We start from the raw sequence: 21743 nt of genomic DNA on the forward strand, positions 1-21743 counted from the left end.
GGCAAATGCTTCTATGGTGTATTCTGGCTTCACATTGCTAATATAATTACTAAAAATAAAGCAAATAGGTTACAATTTGCCCTGAAACTTATCCTCAGAATTAGGAGATGCTCTGGACTTATTTGTATAAAATCTAAAAGATAGACTAATTCAAGAGTGTACTGAGGTTTCATTGTTCCTGTGATAATAGAATTAAATTGAAATATTGACGCATTGCCGAAGAAAGTAGAAAAAAAAATGTTGCAGTATATAACTAAAATGACTGCTATGAAGTAAGAGATTAAGAGTCCATTTAGTGAGTTAATAATAATATAGTCTGTCAGTTTGCAAAGACTACAAAAACTTTAAACTGTTTTGGAAAGTGTCCTATACATTATAGTGTATTAAATTAAGATTAAAAATAACTTGAACTGCATTAATGCCTACAGTAAATTTTCTAACTCGAGGGAGGTGTCTTAATGCACTCATATCTGGTGTGTAGTTATTTGAATACCAATCTCTGAAAAATCATAGAGAGAGTTCTGAATCAGAAATTCAAATAGAAATATGTGTGACAGATCTTACAGTCTATCTCTCATTGTCATAAATAATTTTGAATTCCAGAAGTAGCTTGTATGATAAAATAGATCTGACTAGCCCAATCTTCTCTCTGGTTTACCCAGTAGCATGCTGTCACTTTTTCATGAAAATAGAATTAACACTTTGTATGCTATTAGAAAAAAAAGTCCACCTACTTTATACTCATTTTGGGAGATTTCAGAATTGTGTGGATTTCATGGGGAAAGATGGGGAGAAATCCCAAAATCCTGAGTGGACAGGTTTGATTTGAATCATTGGATGTTAATTAACACGGATTTCCTGTGTTGCAATTTTTGAAGCAGAATTACTATGTTATTCAACTAAAGTATTCTGAAAATATTTTTACAAAGGTCTTTTACAGATCTAAAAAGTTATTGAGCTGAATTTGATTGGGGCATCTTTTTGTGAGCTCATTTTATTTATGGTTACATTTACCCTAAAGAAGGATGTAATATGTTCATTAACCCTGTGTTTTTCCCACAAATTAATAAAAAGTAAACCTCTCTTAAAACCGGTTTTTGTGTCTGGCTTGGATTGCTAATTCAGTTTTATTTTTAAGTATTCACATAACAATCCATTTTGTGCCCCTCTGTAAATATTATCTTCCATTTAACAAGATCTTCCTTTTTTATTTATATGAAATCCTTCTGGATTAAAAATGTTATTCAACCAATTTAGATAGAAGAGATGCAAAAATATCATAGTAATTGCAATTACTGTATAATGAAACAGGGCTATATAAAATAATACCAACTGACGTTCTGATTTCCTATGAAGTGAGAAAAAATACACATAAAATACATATACCAGTGCAGCTGAAAAGGAAAGTATTTCTGTGGAAGAACAGCAAGAAATTCAGGAGTTTGCAAAATATCAGTGACGGATATGAAAACAAAACCACATCTTCACAGCTGATCATGTTGTGCGATGAAATTGCTAAATGAAACAGATGTCTTTCCATTTCTCAGCTTGGCTGACATGAATCACAGATGCCCATTAGCTAAAATAACTATAGGAAACACTTTATGCTAAAAGTAGCAGAAAAATATTTCACAGAATATTTTTTTAGTATTTGAGTAAAATGAAAAAAACTCTGCAGCACTGTTAGACAAAGTGTTCATGCATTTTGGAGTTGGGTAACGATTCACCAAACAGGGCTGTGAAGCACCTTGGGCAGACTTTAGTGACCTTGTGTCCTCTAGTAACATCTGGTTTGAATTGAGAACTGAAAAAACAAAATGGGAGATATTCTCTTTTGTTGTTTAACTATATTACAAATTTTCACCCCTTGAATTATGTCTGGAAGACTTGTTCATTTTATCTATACCTTTGTGTTTCCTGATCACTCAAAAAGACCTGAAAGGTTTTTCTGAATTTGAAGTTTTTTTACCATAACTCTGGACTCCTATGTATATACATATAATTTAAATTGGATTATCAAACCAAAGGCATTATTAATATCTTTTTAGTGAGCATAGTGTTATAGCTTAAAGCGTTCTTCTAACTATGTATGTTTGTATTCCTTTTATGTTACTGTGAGGTCCAATTCTTGGCTCCCTAGAAGTCTTTATGTGATTGTCTCAAAGTCCTATATTCAGGTCCTTTTCCAAACTTTTTGCTAATATATGTGTGGGGAAAAACAGACAAACAAAAAGTCCCAAAACCACACAAACAAAAAAAAACCCCACAAGTAGGAAGTTTGAATTTGGCAGAGGTAATAGGTTAATGATTTTGTGGGCATAAAAACATTTTTAAATCACCTCACTAAGGCTTAAACATAGCTACAGGAGAGGCAATGGGAAATCAATAATGATGGTACCTTACATGTTAGACAAATAACTGTGTTAAAAGATCTTTGCACACTAAATTGGATTTAAATATAGATGTTCAAAAGCTTTATATTTTGTAGTGCAGGGGTTTTCTTAGTTTTCTGATTTAGTTTTCTTCACCATACTGTTCAGGCTTCAAGTGCCAGGCAATATTTTAAGGCACCAGAATATGATTATTGGGATTGCTAAATTGTTTTACTAGTTCCTGGCATGGTTTTGTTAAATATAACTCTCCAAAACAATTTACATGCATCATCCGTCTGTTAAGTTTGGCCAGACACTGTTGCTGGGAACTGTTTGCATGGAGTTATTCTGTTTTGGAGATAATGTATTAGAATGGATTTTGCCAGGCTGCTTAATGGTTTCTGAGTGAAATGACAGGCACTGCAGCACCAATACACTATTTTAACCTTTTGTGAGAATTAATAATGCCAGACCTGGGTTTGGAAAGCATCTGGGAAAACTGCAATGTGCCCATTTAAAGATCCCACTCAAACAGAACCTTATTTTATATTTCTGTCACAGGTCTCAGGAAAAGCATGCTCTTATCATGCTCTTCATCATTCTGGTATGAAAATATTTCATAGAGTGGCCATATATTTCAGCAATGAGTTCCTAGGACCAAAATATTTTTAAAGTGAAATTATATTCTAGGAAGACATGGAGAAAAAAACACTCAAGAACTACCTACTCTAGATGACATTTTAAAATGGAACACAGCTTGGAAGATGCTGTCAAGTCCATTAAAGAAGGGTGAAAGGGTTAATTGGAGGCATGAAAAGTCACAATTTTTGTGATCCATCAGGGGAGAGATTAAAGCTCACTTTAAAAATTCATTCCTCAAAAGAAGTGTGAGAATGGCTTGCAACCTTCAGTTTGAACTCATTAAGAGAAACAGAAGGAAAAGAAAGAAAAATGTCTATTTGCAAAGGATTTTTCTTAACATCTACCTTCTTACTCCTTGTGTTTGGTGGAGTTTCATAATTTTTTATTTGTTGTAGAATGAAAAGAAACAGTAAAAAAATACTTTGTAAACATGCACGTGTGTAGTGTAAGCCAAGTTTAATGGGTCTAAATACTTTCATGTAGAAAATCAAAGTTCAGAACATGATAGTATTCAAATTTCTACCATGAAGGCTTTGATCCAAGATGCCTGGTGAGTTCTGTCTGTTCCACATATATCAAGTCTGTGGGAAATATTCAGTGTTTGAAAAATTTTCACAACATCAAGTCTGCAGGATGTATTCAGTGTTTGAAAATTTTTCTCAACATCAAGTCTGTGGGAAATATTCAGCGTTTGAAAATTTTTCACAATATAAAAGTCTACTGTTTGACTTTGGCTTATCCCACCAGTCCACTCTGTATGCTTGGTTTCAGCACAAAAGACAAGGATAGACAAATTCGAAACCACAATAATTAAATATTTTTATTCTAATACTTGAAACAGTTGCTATGGAAGACAACATGAGGGCATCACAGATGAAAAAGAAATACTTTCATGGCTGCAAAGCAAGGGGGGTATTTATACTATGCTACATGTCTAACATTTTTCATTATCTGAAATGGAGGCTTAAATTAACAAAAACTCTTCACATGACTAAATATAATCTTTCTGTGGATTTAATCAGTGCTGTAATTACGTGTGCAAATAACTGTTTTTAGAAGGGAAAAAATGCACCAGTTCTTAAACTGGAATATTTTGCTATTTTTTGAGTGTGATTTCAAAAAAAATCTATTTGCACTTCAGTTTTGTAATAAGAGCTTCTACTTTATTTGATCCTTCTGCTGAACTCAAAACTAAGTTTACTAAAAAGAATATATTTCATGGTGAAAATAAATGCGAGTGCCAGATTCTTTCAGTTAATTATGGAATTAATGAGATTGGAAGGACCTTTCCAACAAGATGTTTAGAGAAATTATGCTAAATGTATCCAAAAGATCAAATGAGCCATCATCCACGCGGGTGTGCTGAACAACAAAGCATAATTAAATAATTTTCCATATAAAGGCAGTCAGGACTGCAAGTTATGTATGTGAAGTTAAGTTTTATACAACTTAAATAATGAGTGTTAAATCAATACTGAATGCTTAATAAATTTGGGTGGTTTTCCTTTAGTCTATTTACAGTAGTTGATAAAGTGCAAGTGAAAATGACTTAAAATTAAATGTTCCCCAATTTGGGAGGAGTATAAATAATATGAAATTAAATTTTTTAAAAATATATTATTTCATGAAATCAGTGGTTCTGTTTTCCTTAATTGTCTTGTATTTAGCCATGTTCTTTATCTGCTTAGTGAATTTACAACTAGCACAGCAGTTGTGAATTTTTAATAGGATCTCTTCAAGGAAAGAAAAGGTCAGTATTAACATAAAAATCTTCTTTAAGAATGTGGTGCAGAGGTTTCTTAGCAGAGAACAGGTGTTGCTGCAAAAAATCTTCCAGAACAGCCAAGTTGAAAGATTCTGAGAACTAAGTTAGGAAACTGGCTGTCAGTCAGTGGTGAATAAAAATTACATTCTTAATGGTACCAACCACATATGTGGCATACAGAATTACTTAAAATATAATATTGATATTTAAAAACAACCATTCTTTTCATTGCTTTCAAACAAAGTACTGTCTTCTTCCATTTCAGCTTCATTCTGACCAGGATAAAGGAGATGGATCCCTCAAATACATTTTGTCAGGAGATGGGGCTGGCACTCTTTTTATAATTGATGAGAAAACAGGAGATATTCATGCAACTCGGAGAATTGACAGGGAAGAGAAAGCCTTTTACACCCTGCGTGCCCAAGCTATCAACAGAAGAACTTTGAGACCAGTGGAACCTGAGTCTGAGTTTGTCATCAAGATCCATGACATCAATGACAATGAACCAACATTTCCAGAAGAAGTTTACACTGCTAGTGTTCCTGAGATGTCAGTAGTAGGTGAGTTCTCTGTACTGAGGTACAAATGCCTTTTCTCTTACTTGACAAATTATTTCCACATCTTTTCAAAAGTCAGTCATGTGCAGAGTTCTACCTGATAAGTTTTTTTTTTTCATTTTGACATATTTGTTCAAATACTGAAAAGGCATTCAGAACCAGATTTTTATGATCTAAGATCTGTTTCTACTTGGAATATCCAAATTATTGGCTTTACAGTTCTTTGGAATATAAATATTATAGATAGTAGGTGAATGGTGAATCATCCTCCTCCTCAGGAACTGTTAGAATAAGGTGACTAAATTAGCCTGTTTAAAGCTCAATATTTTTTTTCTTTCATTTTCACTGCAAGTTCTTAGTGGTTGTAAGCACTGAATGGAGAGCTGTCTCCACTCCCTCTGTGGGTGAGGAGAATTATATATTGACTCATGCACTGTTGATGCACTGTCTGAAGGTAGACACCCTCTTTATTTGCTTTTCTGTCACTTTTTTACTGTATAGACAAATCCTCTTGCGCTTTCACTTCCTTAACTCATCCACAAATGACACCTGCATGAATGTTAAACAGCTGTGTGACTTGATCTTTCTTCTCTTTGCAATGTATTTTCAGATCCTATCTTAACTACAGAGTTGTGGCCTGGATCATGCCAGCTGGTGAATTTTATAACCAATAACAGTTGGAATATGACCTATTATTGATATTAGTGCATACAATTCATTAAGAATAATTTTTTAAAACTTAAAAATATGTTTCTTTTAAAATATAATAATAATTAATTAATTGTATAAATGTAGCTATTATAATATTAAGTTCTAAAAATTCAGAAAACAAACAATGCATTCAATGTAATTTTAGGCTATTATTAGCATTTTAATCACCTCCACTGCCTGAATAGGTCAAACAGGTATTTTAGATTACTAAATTAGCCTGTTGAGATGATAAGTTTTTAAGATGTCCTAAATATATAGGTATTGATAATTTAGTACTTGACTTCAAGGACCTTGGAAAATGCTAAAAGAGAAAAAAATACATAATTATTGAGAGAGAATGCCCTCAGCAAATCTGTGCAGCAATGTATGGAAGCATAATACTAATATCTTTTTGTTCTTAATATTTCAATCTGCTTTCAGTTTGTGATTGAATCAGTTTTTACAAATCCAGCATTCAGCAAGTGGTTTTTATTGTAAAGGAAAATAAAATTTATAAAGAAAGTTAAAGAAATCTGACAGATGAATGTGTAGGCCTGTACTGAAATCTCATCAAATCAGCCCACATAAAGTGAAGAACTGAAAAATCTTCCACCTTTACTGTTCCAAAATCTAACAAAGTGTGATACCAATTTACTAACATACTGGTCAGTTTTCTAAACTTCCATAAACATATACAGCTTTAGGCAGAGCATCTTGAAAGTGCATCCTGGGGGAACATTTCTGGAGCATTTTCTAGAGAAGCATTTGGCTCGATTACAGGAGGGCTGAAAAAGTATGTCTCAGATTTTCAACTTTATTTCTCATGCTTTTTCTGTAAATTACAAAATGAATTGTTTAAAACATGATTGGAAAGATATAGTAAAATTAATCATTGTTTTCATTAAATATTATATTATTATGTAATACTGTTATAAGCTATTGTTTCTTCATTTCATCAGTCTCAATTCCATAAATAACATTTTTTCTTTAAGTGTTCTCAAACATTCACAGCATTATTTCAATGCTTCTGAAGTATTCAGATCGCAAGGTTCCAGTGTATCTGTACAGCTGTACATAGATCATAAAATTTGGAAACTGCAAAATATCAGCATTAAAACAACAAAAAATGAGATAACATGATAAGAAAAATATTTAGAAAACAATAATTTATAGAAAAACAAAGAGCAACAAACACACCAACTTGGGTGTACAGTGTGTTAACCTTGAATCTTAAATAAATAGCTGGGCTGAAACAAATGGACTTCATTTTGTCAATAAAAATATAATAATTAGGAGAATTATAACTCAGTTCAAATTTATCATGTTTGTGGATTTTAGAAATGCAGTCATTCAGCTGCTAGAGTGACTGACTGTCTACCTGATAGGCAACATTTCTTTGAGCTTTATTACTTTTAGCTTTATGTCTGCTCCCTAGAGGTTTATATTCATTTGTAGTCCATAAGAGAATGACATGATTTTATAAAGTATTCATCAAAGTTGATTTATAAAGTATTCATTTCTTCATAACACTAATTTAATTCTCCAACTTAAAAAAAAAATCTACTCAGTAATCTGAAAACTAAAGGCTAAGGGAAGAAGGAGAGAAGTCTTCTAAAAGAATAAGCTGCATAACACTTTTGAGAAAAATAGAACTAATTAGAAATTGTGAAGTCATTATGTTAAAATTCTTCACATTTTGGTACAACAATAATATATTATCACATCATTATTACAAAATATTTTTAAATTAGTATTTTTTCTGGCATCATACAATTCAAGAATTTTTAGTAAAGCAACTTCCATGAAAAATTTATGAAAAAAGGAACAATTACATTTTTTATTACAATTTCACTTCCTCATTCAAAGGAAAATGGGAATAAATTCTGACATTTCTCTATTTTTTTCTCTCTGGACCTTTTTTTTTTAGTTATGGTATTGTGAGCAGCCCATTACTTGCCCAGTACTGTTGGCCATGGGCTAAGAAACTGCCAGGCTTGATGTAAGGCATGCAGATAGAAATTGCAGTCTTGGATGTAATTGCACATTCCGTTAAATGTCCCCTGTAGTAGTCACTTCTGTGAGAAAGTAGAAACAGTTAATTTTTCTATAAATGTCTGCAAACATTAAGAGGAGTTTATGATATTAATATTTTCACAGTGATAGGTACCAGAAAGAGAAATTACAAAGCTAAATTACTGTGGCCCTTACCTGAATAGAGGTGAGTTATATGGTTCTACAGAAAGTGTGGTACTCTCAGGACTGTAATATTTTCATTATCTAGCCCAACATAGTCAACATGGTGTGTCACCATCTAAGTTCAATAGTTTACTATCAATCAGGTGCAAAGGCTGGACCACTAGACAGACACATAAACATACCCAAACAATGTTTTTTAAGATACTAGCTTATTCAAAACATCTACACAGAGAAGGTTCCTTATGTATAAAAGTAGGATTGTACAGTATAGTAAAATGGGGTGAAAAGAAAAACAAAATACATTACACTTTCACTATCAAAGATGAAAGTGGACCTTGTGCACGTGGATGGTGCAGATTGAGATCAGATGTCATGCCTCCTATTGGAGGACAGAACAATTCTCTTTGTTCATTGTTTCCAATTCCTGTGGAAATAAACATAGTCTTTCATATGTATATTCATCACACAAGCAATGTTTCATAGATAATAAATATTTACTCTTTTTTTTCTTTGTTATACATAAAATCCGTATCAGTCTTTATCATGACTTCTAACTTACAACTTGTACCTGTGCCTTGTATTTATGTTGTGCTTTGTCTGTGTTCTCAAAACCTTGGCCATCACCTGGTGACTGCATTCTCTGTCCTGGTACTGAATATCAGTGTTTCAAATTGCCTTAATCTTATCTCTACTGTAAGAAGTGTCAAAAAACCCCCAAAAAGTCAGCTATTCTGCAGTTTTGCCACTGTGTTGTCTATTTCTGTAAAGCAGCTACAATGGTGAGGTCTTCATATGAACCTTGCATGCACTTATCTGGATACCAGAAAGAAGAGAAACATGGTATCACATCATGCAAAGAAAAGAATGAAATGCTTATATAACAAAACCTTGGAGTGATTGAAATCTGTGCACCCTTGGAGAACAGGGTTTGCTCCATCCTGAAGTTTCCTGTACTAGAAGGAAAGATAAGGTGATCAGAAAGTCAGAAAAGCACTATTGAGTCTTTATCTACTCCATATGCCTCCATCCATAAACCTTATCAAGTCCTGATGTAGCCATGCACCAGCCTCTTTCAGACCACAAGAGCAGTTTTGATTTCTTCCTCCGGCTGTGGTACTAACCAGACAGACACCGGAGGATATGGCTATTTCTATTATCAAATAGAGTGTTTTACAAAGGCCCATAAATTCTTTGTTGTCTTGTTCATCTTTCTTTTGTTGCTTATTAAACATTGAAAAGGCAGACATAAATGGGCCAGCTTCAGGATCTCACAGCTGGGTCGATATCCGAGAAGACAACTTATTCTCCTGAAGTCTTTGTACTGATTACTGGATTTTTATCTTCTTTCACTTTTTCCTTTCCTTACTTTCAGAGTTTGTGACCCAGAATATTCTTACGGTTTTGACGACATTCTTCTGCTCTGTCCATCATATTTTTTACCTATCTCTTTCTGCTCATTTGGAGATTTCTTTTCAGAACTGCAGATAGTCTATTTTCCTCTAGGTGGATTTTCCTGTGGAATTTGCCTATTAGTGTGTTTTTGAAAAGTTTTCAGAACTTTCTCTTTAGACCTCTTTTTATATATTTATATAGTTTCCCAGCTTATATGTTCTATAATCATTCCCTATCCTTATTGCATCTTGTAGCTTTTCTGCTTCTAAATTAGGGATATCAATATATGATATTCAGAAGATGTAACCTCCTTCTGGGTTTACGTGTGATGTACAGGGTGCCCTGTTGTTCTGTCATCTCTATCTCTTATTATATGTTTTTCTTTCTCTTTAGACAGCAGTTAGAGCTGCTTAACTTTTTACTCTAGCTTCTTCTATACTCTCTCATTAGTGCTCTTCACCAGTTCCCAATGCTTCGTCCACTCTGCCATGGAATTCATCTTACAACACTTCCTTCTGTTTTCCTACTAAGATATTTCAAAATTTTTTTTTTTTTCATACAAAGTTCTCTCAACAAACAATTTTGCATCTTCTGACTTAGGACATTTCAAAAACCCAAATCAGGATTTTTTTTAAATTTTTTTACAGAGTTTTATTTCACTCTGCACACAAATCCTGCCATTAGGAGATGAAAAAATAAGTTAAAAAAACAAGCAAAACAAAGTCCCATCAAGCTAAAATATTTTTCCTTAAAAAGGACATCTTAAAATAATTGAAATTATCCAGTCCTGTGCTTGTTTGCAACTTATTGTTTTCTAATTTACAGGACTATCTTGTAGTCAAAGATCTTTCTGACATTGAGTTCTCTGAACATGCAGCCCTTTTCAGTTCTTTTCTGTATTCTGCAGCTTAAAATAGATTATTTCAGAGGAAAACATGTGTGGTTATTTCTGGGGAAAATAGGTGTCATTATTTCCTGTCTTTTCCACTAAAAAACAGCAGAAAATTTCTATTAATTTGGCTTGTTATTTGTATGGATAATTTACTATAGAGGGTACTTACTCTAGTTAAGTATCACATAACTCAGCTGGGAGTAAAGAAAACAAAACCTAAGCTTACAATCCATCTCTACAGTGGATATTTTGTGGATTCCTTTTCCTAGATAATTATTTCCAGTGATTTTTATCTAATATGTATGCATCATAAATGAATTTTGAGGTCAAAGTCATTAATACTTGTATTGTGTTTGAAGATGCTTGCAGAAAACAGCAGCAAGGGCCAAATATATTAATTACTGTTATAGTCCTAGACTCTAGGGAGAGTCAAACACTACAATTAAAGTTATGTTAAAATATGTCTTCTGAGAGCTACAATAATCTGCCAAAAGACTGTTTGTTTCTGGGCCAAGTTTACCACTACTGAATTCTAGTTCATGGTGTGTAAAATAGGCAATTATGCCAGAAGAAAATAACAGAATTCACTGGCGTGTTATTAATAACATAGATGGTGCCTTTTTCATAGATTCATAGAATGGTTTGAGTTGGAAGGGACCTTAAAGATCTCCTAGTTCCAACCCCCCTGCCATGGCAGGGATGTCACCTGCTGACCTCATTGCTCAGAACCCCATCCAGCCAGGCACTGAGCACTGCCAAGGATGGGACAGCTAAAGCTTCTCTGGGAAACCTGTTCCAGTGCCTCACCACACTCACAGTAAAGCATTTGTATTTATATCTTATTTAAAACTGGTCTCTTTCAGTTTGAAGCCATCCCCCCTTGTCCTATCCCTACATGCTGCCCTTGTAAAATGTCCATCTCCATCTCTCCTGTATGTAATCACTGTCTCCTTTATGCACTGCTATAGAGTTCACATTAGGCTTTAAATTTCGAAAGTCAAAGACCAGCTTCATCAGAGGCAACCTGTGACTATGTAAAAGACAGAGTAAGATCTAAACCAAGTAATGATTATTAACTGATACCTACACTGTAGTTTTTAAGCCCTGGAATAAGTGATCATCTTCAATGCTTTTGGATTTCTGGTCCAGGTTTCCAACCAGAACAAACAATAAATTTGTTTTATTGAGCATCAGTGGTCTTCAGTGTACTAAAGCAAAGCAAAACCAGCTGGTGCTTTGACAGATGATGTGCAGAATGTAATTGATACACTGATGGCATTACTCCTGTTTACTTCTTGATGTGGTTTCTGTCAGGTTTTTACAGGAATTGCTGATCCCCCGTGGAAGCCTGGGGAGCACATCTATTTTCCTCTCATAGCAAGGGGAGTTCTGTATCCTAAATGGCACTTGGAAGTGTAGTAGTGCCCTTGCACTTCTCCTCCCAGGTACCAGACCCATAAAATCCAAAGAGCTGAGGTAACATGAAAAAGTAAAGTTCATCCTTACTGCATTTGGGTAATAGAGTGTACATTGTCCTGAACATAACCCACCAATTGCATGGTGTGATAGCGATGAAATTAAGGAGCACAAGTCTCTTTCCACAGACTTTAGAGGGAATAGGTACAAATCTACAGTTTTCAGAAGTTTCTGACAGGTTTTTTTGAGGGATGTATATATGCAGCCATGTTCATTCCAGCTGGAGAGAAGCATAGATGATGTAATTTGCTGTTTCATGTGCATGTGCACTGAGAGTATTAATTAATATATTCATTATGACACCTAATAGCAGTAACTGTTAGACACATAGTATTGCATTTAAAAATGAGTTGTTTAAAATATATTTTAAATTTATTAAACATTTTCTTCAGTTTCCTTCCAAATTATTATTCAAAATTGGTTTTCCTTATATTTTTAAACTAAAATAAAACAAAAGTCTCATACAATTGACCTATTAATAGATACATTTAGTTTCACAAATTAGGGAAATGTGAAAATTAGAAAAAAATTATTTATTCACTTACATGTAATAGACACAAAGTGTTTATTTTTATGTATTTACAATGTAGAAGCTTCTGATTAACACATCAGGCAGTTGTGACAGATGTCTTGATTGTGACTGTTCTGTGTTGGTATGGATATGAAATGGAGGAGTTGTAAACTTTACTTGCACAATTCCTTGTTGGTCAGTGTAGTCAGTGGCTTGGGGGTTTTTTGCCCTTTTTTTAACTTGCAGCACTTCAGCTACTGAACATGGTCTGTGTTATCCGACTTTTGCACAACTGCTTTTTCAGGGAAGGTATTCTTTAGGAGCAAGTATACATTCTAGCGCTGCAGTTTCTCTATAGTAGTAGGATGGTCTGAAAGTGCATTTCAGAATCAAGACAACACGCTTCAGAACTTAAATATATTAAACAGAAAGGCCTATTCACCTTTTAGCAGAATTGTTATATAGACATATATCTACACATGGAGTTCAGAGTGGCTGAAGACAAGACATTTGTGAATCATAGAGACAAAGTTTTTAGAACACACCTACCATCCCCACATTCTTACTTTTTAAAAAATGTTCCAATTTTCGGAATCAGCATATTCCGAATGGTTACCAGAGCAATCTTCAATACAATAGAAAGTTATTTTCTCTTAATTTCTTTATACTTATACTTGTGTATATACTTTTTTATTTTTTAAATTTTATTTTGTGTTTGGGTCTTTTCTCTGTAAATTCATTATTCACTCCATTTTAATAGGAATAGTATAACCAGCAATATGCCCATTTTGCCTTCTTTATGAGAAGCCAGTATTTTTAGGGACTCACTGAAACAAGTATTTTTATTCTCTAGCAGTTGAAAACAGAATATTTCGGAAAACTCATCTCTGTTTCAATAGTTAGGCACATGGCTTATTCCCTTGGTATTGGTGCTATGATTGAACACTTTACTTATAAAAAACAGGTTTGTTGTCATGTCATAAAATCCCAAATAAATGGAGAAATGGCATTTACTTTTACTTGTTTTTCTATGTATGTTAGAATAACTGTGTAGTATAGACAGACAATGCAGATAATGTGAGGAAGTAAATAATTGTGCCAAGGGTCCTGGATTTACAGGTGTCTTTTTTCATATTTTGTGGGGAAAAGAATTTTGAGGGAACTGGGATAAAAGGAGAAAAAAGTTTTGAAGTCTTCTGATCCTCAGATTAGCCCATGGCTAGCCAGTCATGTGCTTGTGGTGATTGTTTTTCCTTTTTTTTTTCCTCAGTTCTTTCCTATATACTTAAAATAGTGTCTTCACTTTATGGATGCACAGTAGGGGGGATCCTTGTTCAACTCTTGATGGAGGAGTTGAACAGGATGTAGAAAAATATTTTGATTGTGGAAAAACTGTCCAACAGTGGTAACAGCAAATATTTCATGTTTTAAAGGATTGGTATATTCTATTAAAATTTAGAAAAGGTTTTAAGGTTAGGAAATTTTCTGTAATCTAAATAATCAGCAGATTTCAAAGTTCATATGACAGTGTTTCTTTTGGTGATATCTATCTATAGTAACACTTAAAATCAGGGAGAACTGATGCCTTGTTTTTCACAAGTTCCAATGACCTGTTTAATCATTTTTTCTGTCATGTTCCTGCATGTGTAGTTTCATGTCATCCTCGTATCATTGAACAAAAGAAAAGAAAAAGAAAACAAACCACAAAACACCCCAAACCCATTCTAGGCAATGGAATGAAGGTATTTATTCCAAGTAAAAAAGTGTCTTCTGCAAAGAGGATGTGCATACATGAAATTATTGTAGCTAGGTAAGGATAAGAATTCAGCTCAGACACAGCTATTGTTTATATTTTCTAATTAAATCTTAATCTCACTTGGGATTACAGAAGTTTATTTTCAATTTATGTAGAAGGAGACCCAGAATAAGGAAGAATGTACCTAATGTTGACTAGAAGATCACAAATATATTTGGAAAATCCAATTAGTATTAGCTGACATTTTCTTTGGTGTCTGTTGGAATGGAAATTGATGCTCTGACACCTCCGTGTAGTGTCATAGGCAACTAAGCTGGCTTTGGATGTTTCAGGTACTTCTGTGGTCCAAGTTACAGCTACTGATGCTGATGACCCTTCATATGGAAACAGCGCCAGAATAATTTATAGCATACTTCAAGGCCAGCCATATTTCTCTGTGGAACCAGAAACAGGTAATGAATATTTTCATTATTTTCATTTGCTATAAACTTTAAACTTTTCCTTTCATTTAAAAGACCTTAGATCACATAAAAAATGTAATTAAAAACTAACTGAGATGAAAGAGCATTTCTTGCTTTTTCTCATTATTTATAACTTTTATAATACATATAAAAACTCAAGACATCTGAAATTATGAAGTATAAGTAATTTCACAATGGGACTATTTATTGCTTAAGATTTAAATAACAACATTTCTGATAAAGGCAGGCATAAAGGTTTTTTTCCTCAGAAAATATTGTTCTTTTTTCCACTAATGATTTTACTTAGATTAATAAAAGATGGTCTTTCTCCTAAACCTTTGTCACAAATATCTTGAAGCATTTTTAGCATGAAACTGGAAAAGTACCTGGGATGTAGAACAAGTACTCAACCAAGACACAGCCTGTACTAAAGACTACTATAATTGTAAGACTATTATAAAACTTATGGACAGAAATTTTTTCTTTGAAACATTAAATGAATCTCTTAGAGATTTATTTCAGGACTAATATAAAAAGATAAGCAACAAATACATTATTAGCGATTCTGTTTTCCAATTTATTTCTTTTAGGCATCATCAGGACGGCATTGCCGAACATGAACAGAGAAAACAGGGAGCAGTACCAAGTGGTTATCCAGGCAAAGGACATGGGAGGCCAGATGGGCGGATTATCAGGGACCACCACCGTGAACATCACCCTGACTGATGTCAACGACAATCCACCTCGCTTCCCCCAGAGTAAGCTGCATTTAATAGTTGACTTGTGCTGCAAGAGTTAAGCAGTCACCATCTGGTTTAATTTAGAGTAAATCTAGATTATGGGGCACACATAAACAAAAGGCTTATGTGCTGATTATTATTATTAAAGCAGTATATTAAATGTTAAAGCTTTTTTTTTTTTTTGTTAAGAAACAGTTACATGATGAAATATAACTGCAGTAAACCTGGAATTCCTCCCAGGAATATGGGCAGCAATAGTAGGTGGACTTGTAAGAGCATTAGAGCAATGTTTTTGCTCTTTCCTTACCTATTGCTTAAATCCTACATGCTCTCCCACTGGAGAACAAAACATGTTGTAATTCTAGATATGCAGAAATATTTGAATTAAGGTATCTGCTTAAATATTTAATCATGAAGAATGTGGAAAAGAAATTACTCAAAGGGAATCAGACAGATTTGTACTTTTCAGCTATAGAGCTACAAAACAATATACAAAACTTCCCAAATTAAAGCAAATTAAATTTAAGTTTGTTTGGATTTTTACAGCTTTAGTGAAGGTTTTTATAATGCTTTTTGCTCTTTGATACTACTGCTGTCAAGACTTTGTATCCTCAAACCAAAATGTAAAAATATTTTTGGTCTCTGATGTGAAAATATTAAACTATGCAGCATTGAACTTGTAACAGTTAAGCATTTTAAATACATTTGAAGCCTTTTGCATTAATTGAAGTTGCAGTATTTGCGCGATGATTTAGATTAACTTAGTACGTAAAGGATTTAAAGTATCCTCACCACACATTTTATACACTCTGTATAATTCTACTCAATCCAGTAGTTACTGATGCACTCTTCTTGATCAAAATAACAGAATCAGCTTTAAATTATGCTCCTTATGGCAGAACTGGAGTACATAATTATGTTCAATTTAATATTGAAGTTAATATATATGCGTTCAGCTAAGATGTTTATCAGCATGTAATTTCATATTCACACTTAAAAAAAATAATCATACACCATTGAGTAAGAAGAACTTGTGCATTTCTACAAAGGTCATATTCTGAACAGAATGTATTGTTACATTATAATTTATTTATAATTAATTATTTTTAAATTTTTTTTTTCCATTTTTCCACAATTTTTAAAAATCATTTTTATTGTTTCAATACGTATATAGAAGATTATGGTATTTCCATTGTTGTGTAGGACGGGAGTGCTGTAGTACTCTTCTCTGGACACACTGGAGAAGACTGTTCAAAGAGGTGTCATGTTCAAAGCCTTACAGGAAAAAAAAAAATAAGTTAAGACAGCATAGAAGCTTCAAAAGTGCATATTTATACTTTTCGTCTTTTTTCTTGTTTCTTGAACAGTGTGGTAAATTAGAAGTTAGAATGATGGAATCAACTTTCCAGACCACTTTAACATGACTTATCTGGGATTCCAACATAATATTTGAGATAGAGAAGGATTTGATGTAGCATCTCTGCATTTTTCTTTAATGTCAGTTTAAATCAGATATGTCATTTGCTTTAAAGAAACTTAACTTTGCTTTCATGGGCTTTTGTTGTTTTTGTTTGATTTTTCTCTCTACTTTCTCTCTGCCACTTTCTTTGTTAGATGTACATGCACGTTTCATTGGAGATGAAAATTAAAACATTTATAAGGATGACATATTTTACTAAATATACGAAAGTAAAAATAGCTATTAACTTTAAAAATATATATATTTAGCCTCAAAATGGAAGTGGACATTATAATGATTCATGATTTTAACAGACTTCAGTGAGACTGCTGGAATTCAAACTGATTAAGTAAAATTATTCTTATTCTATTCCAATTTATAAAAAAACTCAGATATATTAGGTTAATGAAACAATAATATTCACATCAGATTTATAAATTATCAGGCTAAGTATTAGAATTCCCATTATGTTTCCACAGGACTCCCCATATTACAGCTATATGTTTCAATAAAATGTTTAATATCAGCTTATATGTCTCCCACAAGAAACTCATATTAAAATTGGGGAAAATTTGACATAATTTATTGTATTATACATTCTAAAAACATAAATATAGAAGAACCCCTAATTCCTCTGTTGTTTGCATTATGAAACAAGGATTCTTCAGAATATTTTCCTCTTCTTAAAAATATACTAAATCCCACATAGATAACAGTGGTGATGAGATTGAGAACTTTTTCAAGGTGCTACAGAAAGGTCTTCAAAGACCTCAGACATTGGATCTTTGTTTCAACTATAATACTTCCAGGTGTTCTCAGAAGTAAGGAGATGGTGTTGACCAGTGATAAACGGAAAATGTGATTTATGGACTTAGAAGCCTCAGACTCAGTGAAACTCAGTGCACCTGAATTATGGCACCCACGTATCCTGTGAGACTATAGCCTGTGGTAATTTATAATATTTGCCCTTAGATTATATGCCTATTCAAGAGTGAATGAGAAGAAGGGTAAATGGAAAAATGAGATTGGTTTTTCATTCTTTATGACTGACTGAAGTATTTGCAATCCCAAGTGTGTAGACTGTAATCCTCAAACTGATTTCTGCTCTCCTTAGTCTATGGAAAAGCATTCCTTTCCTTGATCCTCCCATTTCTTTTCCTGACAGACAAATGAAAGGACATCATTCACTGGAGTAAATGCAAAGAGTAAACTGCTTTCCTTGAGAAGGAAGAAATCAGATTGACAGCAGAGTTTTGCCAGGATGAGTCTACTTTGGTGTACTTTGTATTCTGATACAGGGTCCAAAGCTGCACTGCATCCCATACTTAGTCCATTAAATGTATTCAGTGACAAAAGGAATAAAATGAAGCGTCTCATACTATGGTGGAGATTTCTAGAAATAGATAGGCTAGATTAAAAATTATCTTTTAGATGATAAGTTTCTGGTTATTTTCCCTCTCTGTTTCCACTACCTTATTAGCAACTCATGTATGAGCTCTTACAATTTTGTAGACTAAATAATGACTTGAGCATTGCACTGGGAGTCAAAGTGTCCAGAAGGCATAGGGATATAGTTTTAAGAGCTGAAAAAAAATGTGGAGAGTAGTTGACACCTTGTAAAAATAATTATAGCATATAAATATTAATTGGGGACGAAAAAAAGTCTTTTGCCGTAGTCTCCTATAGTACTGCTGAAGTACTAAACTGGGGATAATTTTTCTTTTGCATTTTTTTTACCATTAGGTGATTAGAGAGAGATTCTCTACTGGTGAAGTATTACAGGTTTAGATATTAGAGAAAGATAATGAAAATATTAGAGAAAATGCAGGATGAAATACTCAATTGAACATCTAAATGCGACTGAGCAAAAATAAACACATACAAATAGAAGGGGGTGTACATGGCCATAAAGAATTCATTCTGCTGCTATATGTCCCTTTCATATTAAAATATGCTTAAGTAAAATTATATGAAGAAAATAAATTAAAATATTTCAATATTTTTTATTCAGTGTTTAATTGAAAATTAAATGTGAATGCATCTATTCTTCAATTTTTTGCATTTTTGCTTTTTTAGGTCTGTCAAATGGGAACATAATAACATAATAGAACAGAAAAAACATAACTCTGTGGAGGAAGAAAAAAATCTCTAATGACCCAATAAATAATAGGGTGTTTTTGTACTAAGTGTCACTCTGTAGATGGCTTGTAATACACCAGTAATCCTCAAATGACTCATGCTTTCCTGAGTTTTGATAAAATCACATTGCCAGTGACCTTCCCATACAGCCATGCCAATCTCTCCCCATGACTCTTCTTGATTGCACAAAACTAATATGCCCTTGATGGACTTTTCTGTACTAGTTATTTGGGCAATGTATTTATGTGTTGCTTTTTGTGTAGCCTGTCCAGCTTTTTACTGTTGTGGTTGCTGCCCTTTACCATTTCCATTTTTGTGTTGTTTCAAGCTTACCTCTGACTCCTTTAACTTAGGTAGTGTCTAAGTAGAACAGAAAATCTTGGAAAACTTAACAAAGGCCATAGAAGAAAATGTTTTCCAAGAGAGATTTGATGCATTCACTTTCATCTTTGGAATGACAACTGGAGATGCATTAATTTTAAAATATTTTTTCTGAGAATTCTTCATAGCGTATTATGTCCCCCACGAGTTTTTGTAGCGTATGTTCCAACAGATGGGATCAAATACCTCAATGCTTATTTACAGTTTTCACACTAAGGCTAGGACATGGAATGCTAAAATACATGGTAAGATACTTATTTCAATTTACTGCAGCATGTCTGAATGATGACAGTTTTATTCCTATGTATTTTATCAGCTGCATGACACTACCATAAAGGGATATAACTGAGATAAGGAAAGTAGCACGAACCAAGAATTGTAATATTCATAAGCCTATTTCAGTATGAATTAACTGCTTCAACAAGTATAGGCACAATTTCTGCTCGTAGATTTTTAAAATACCTCTCCCTGCATTAATGTGTTATTCAAATTTATTTAATATGATATCTTACTATCTAATTTTGAAAGCTGAAATGTCAGTCTGTTGCATAGAATTGGCCAGTGAAATCAAGGAATTCTATTCTTGCTATTGTTTCCGTGATAAAATACATGTAATATGTATCTCAAAGATTGCCCTTAGATATTAAGGGGTAAAAAAGAAGAGTGAAACTGAGCAAGAACACACAGCAGTCTTTCCAGATGATATTTCAGGAATGAAACAAAAATGAGAACAAGAAACTTACAAGGAAAAGAAAGGCAAGAAGAGTGCAAATATAGTTGATTCTTCTCTGAGATAGAATAAAGATCTTTCTCAACCCTATTTTCTATGAATGTTTTTTCAACAATTTTGTTTTCAGTCTTCTATATAAAACTTTTCTCTGGATAGTTCTCTGCCTCATATTTTCTCCATTGCCTCAGTATTAAATGGCAAGTTCTCTAGAACAAAGTAATACACAAAATTGTGTTACCAGCTATTGTGTCACACAGTGTTACTTCATGCATGTGTTCCAGCTTGCGGGGGTCCTGAATGGCTCTTTGTCTCTTTGACAGGTACCATCCATCTCCGCATCCCCGAGTCCTCCCCAGTTGGGACAGCCATTGGCAGCGTTAAAGCCACAGATGCAGACACTGGGAAAAATGCAGAAGTGGAGTACAGAATTATAGATGGTGATGGGACTGATATGTTTGATATTGTGACGCAGAAGGACACACAGGAAGGCGTCATCACTGTGCGAAAGGTGTCTGTTAGCAGCATTCACTAAATTATTTTGATGTCAATGTTATGTCACAAGCGTTCATTGCTTACATTATGTGATAACACATGCTAATTGCTTAACATCTCCCATCAGTGACTGAAAGATACTATTTTCTTTTAAGGTGAACTGGAAATAAAAGGTGGTAACCATATCTAAGATACACATAGGTTCAAAGCATTGTTGTAAGCAAAATATGAAAAAGTGGACCAGCCCCAATGTTTTAGCACTAATTATTTCTGTGATTTCAAATGCAGACTTCTTAAGTATTTCTATAATCTGTTTTCTTCAGCAAGCAATCAGCAGCTCACTCACTGGTGAGAGACACGCATTCCTTCTCTGTGAGATTCTCATCTACTTGGGTGAGATGAGATCTGTGTGCCAGAACACAGACATGAGTTGGAAGGATATGATTTTGTTCCTGTTTCCAATGTGTGAGAGGGCTGCCACATGAGCAGTGTGTATGTAATGAAGGTTTTGTTCCTGATCCAGAGCTAGCTTTAGTTCTGCCCTCTGTCTTGCACTGTCAGAGCACTTTCAGATGCTTGTTTTCTAAGTCTATCTCACAAGAAGAAATGCCGCTCTCCTACTCCTCAAAAATTTCCCTTCCATAAGTCCCTTTGTCCTTGTCCTTGGGAGTTTGAGATGAACTTCAAAGAGTTCAGGCACCATTTTTAAGATAAAACATTGTTTATATTAGCTTTCCAAACAAATGGCCTTAAGCATAGAATAATGAAATAAACAGTGATATAAAAGATACCTTCACATCTCTTGATAATGGCAACTAAGGAAGAGAGAAGTTCTGCAAAGAATGTTCCTTTTTAATTTCCATGTTTTATTTTGTTCATAGTCAGTGTAGTTGTTTATCTGGGGGAAAAAAAAAAAAACAAACTAAAAAAACCAAAGTTTGAGGTCTAATAGTTTTTCTTTTCCTAGTTTGTGAAGGCTTTCTTGAGATGCTCTTCTCTTGCTTGCTTCAGATTTTCACACAATTACATTAAATCAATAGCATCTCGGAAAAAAGTCTAGCAGCTGAATCAAGCACAAGAATTTTCCTAAAT

At 33.6% G+C, this 21743-nt stretch overlaps 1 protein-coding gene and 1 long non-coding RNA gene across 4 annotated transcripts in view; one reads left to right on the plus strand and one right to left on the minus strand.

Moving 5' to 3' along the window:
* The window catches only part of CDH10 (cadherin 10), a 94995-nt gene that overhangs the window by 57204 nt on the left and 16048 nt on the right, over positions 1–21743 (plus strand). For all 3 annotated transcript variants that reach the window (XM_063162393.1, XM_063162385.1, XM_063162402.1), the window contains exons 3-6: positions 5045–5339; positions 14582–14701; positions 15301–15468; positions 20480–20667. In XM_063162393.1, the coding sequence (XP_063018463.1) occupies positions 5045–5339; positions 14582–14701; positions 15301–15468; positions 20480–20667 (771 nt within the window). The remainder of the gene's footprint in view (positions 1–5044; positions 5340–14581; positions 14702–15300; positions 15469–20479; positions 20668–21743) is intronic.
* Positions 16575–20525, minus strand: LOC134421444 (uncharacterized). Its single transcript, XR_010028595.1, has 2 exons — positions 20398–20525; positions 16575–16725 (listed from the first exon to the last, which is right to left on the minus strand). It is a non-coding gene; the product is annotated as an uncharacterized LOC134421444 (long non-coding RNA).

This window comes from Melospiza melodia, chromosome 1, assembly GCF_035770615.1.
Source record: "Melospiza melodia melodia isolate bMelMel2 chromosome 1, bMelMel2.pri, whole genome shotgun sequence".
NCBI classification, from domain to species: Eukaryota; Metazoa; Chordata; class Aves; order Passeriformes; family Passerellidae; genus Melospiza; species Melospiza melodia.